This window comes from Carcharodon carcharias, chromosome 19 (assembly GCF_017639515.1).
Source record: "Carcharodon carcharias isolate sCarCar2 chromosome 19, sCarCar2.pri, whole genome shotgun sequence".
NCBI classification, from domain to species: Eukaryota; Metazoa; Chordata; class Chondrichthyes; order Lamniformes; family Lamnidae; genus Carcharodon; species Carcharodon carcharias.
The window spans coordinates 98,433,378-98,434,980 of NC_054485.1; the positions used below are offsets into that span (position 1 = coordinate 98,433,378).

The 1,603-nt window shown below is 43.2% G+C and overlaps 1 protein-coding gene across 1 annotated transcript; it reads right to left on the minus strand.

The window, feature by feature from the left end:
- Positions 1–224: 224 nt before the first annotated feature.
- LOC121291289 (probable G-protein coupled receptor 139) lies at positions 225–1,115 on the minus strand. The gene has a single exon (XM_041212360.1). It carries the CDS (start codon positions 1,113–1,115, stop codon positions 225–227), a length of 891 nt encoding a protein of 296 aa, XP_041068294.1.
- Positions 1,116–1,603: the final 488 nt, after the last annotated feature.

The following is a 1,603-nucleotide window of genomic DNA, read 5'->3' on the forward strand; positions in this document are numbered from 1 at the left end:
GGAGATGAAAAACTAGGTGAACGGCAGTGTCCAGAGATTCTGGACGACGCGGTTCTCCCTCCTCAACTTCATCAAAGTCTTTGACAAGCTCATAAACAATGTGAACTCTTCCGAAGCGTGAGCTTTGCAGCACCTAGAATTTCAAAAGGTATTGTACAAAGTTGCTGCAGAACCCAAGTTCATTGATTTTGATTTCACTTAAATTGCTGTATTCAAAAGAGAAATTATTTACAAAATTGAATAATGGCTGAAAATGGATGTTTCGCCATATAATAAATCTCCGCTCGGAATCTTCTCTGCGTCAATGCGTAAATGCAAGTGTTTATGCAGGAGCTGGTGCACATCAACAGAAATGTAGTTCTGATTGCCAAATAAAGCCAGTTCGAACCTTGAAAAGCGACTGTCTGCGTAACACCGACACATATGTGGATTACATTAATGGGAGCCGACAACACAATGAAACTGCCTGAGATAGCGAAGAGCAGAATGATGGATGTTCTTCTGTTCTTCAGCTCCGGGTCAATGGCAGTATCCCCATTGCTGCTACTCTTCAGTGCTTTGCGAGCTCGACTGGCCACTAAGATATGCTGGGCAGTAAGAGAATTCAACAGCAGCAGCAGGGGAATTGGGAGCAATGTACTTGAGAGGTTGGTAATCCATCGGTGAGCAGTCCATGCCTGTGAAGTAAAATATCCAGTGACAGTGCGGCAGCCCCACTGGACATTGTTAACAACATGGTAGGGCTCATAGCGAAAAGGCATGGGGATATTGATCAAAATGTTGACCACACACATGGTCGTTATAATCACGATGGCAGTTCTTGCAGTGCAATATTTTGTCTTCAGTTCCTGGCAACAAATTGCTATGAAGCGGTCAAAGGTGAACGAGATTGTGAACCAGATAGAGAGTTGAATGCTCGTCCCTTGCATGAAGGCAGTAAAACGACATGTGTAAGTGTATTTCAATAGAGAGTCTGGGAAATGATACTTGACGATTTGGCTCACAACTACATTGAAGATAAGGACCATTAGATCTCCCACTGCCATGGCTGTCATATAGTGAGTGATTCCTTTGGAAAGGCCACACTTTCCTCGGTAAAGAATCAAAATTGTCATCACGTTTGCTGAAAGAAATGCAGAATCAAGATATTTAACAAAGCATTGACGCTCACTGACAACCCTTTGGAATTCAGGAGCTCAGAATCAGGAGATTGTAAGGGATGGGCGGTGGGATGGTGGTGGTAATTTTAACCTTTGCTGACAGTGTAAGAGGGTGTTAGCTAACTGGAAACCCATGTTCTTTGACATGGGAGTTATTGGAATGGAATATCAGGCATCTTGTGCGGTGGGTGGCACATTCATTTGTGCCCAATTGGACACTATAGCTAAAAGCTAACATCAATCATACTAAAGGCGTCATGTGGCAAAATTCGCCATCCCCTTGCCACACATTTGTCACTCGGGTAACTCTATGATTTCATAATCTGAAACGTTCAATACATACACATACTGAAACTTGGTGCACTGGAAGCCCACAAGAGGGGACTGAATGCTAATTTAACACTCCTCCTAATATTGCTGGAAAGCAATTGCGGCTATTAAGG

Coding starts and splice junctions, on each gene's coding strand:
- LOC121291289 (XM_041212360.1), bottom strand. CDS start 1,115: ATGACAATTTTGATTCTTTACCGAGGAAAGTGTGGCCTTTCCAAAGGA.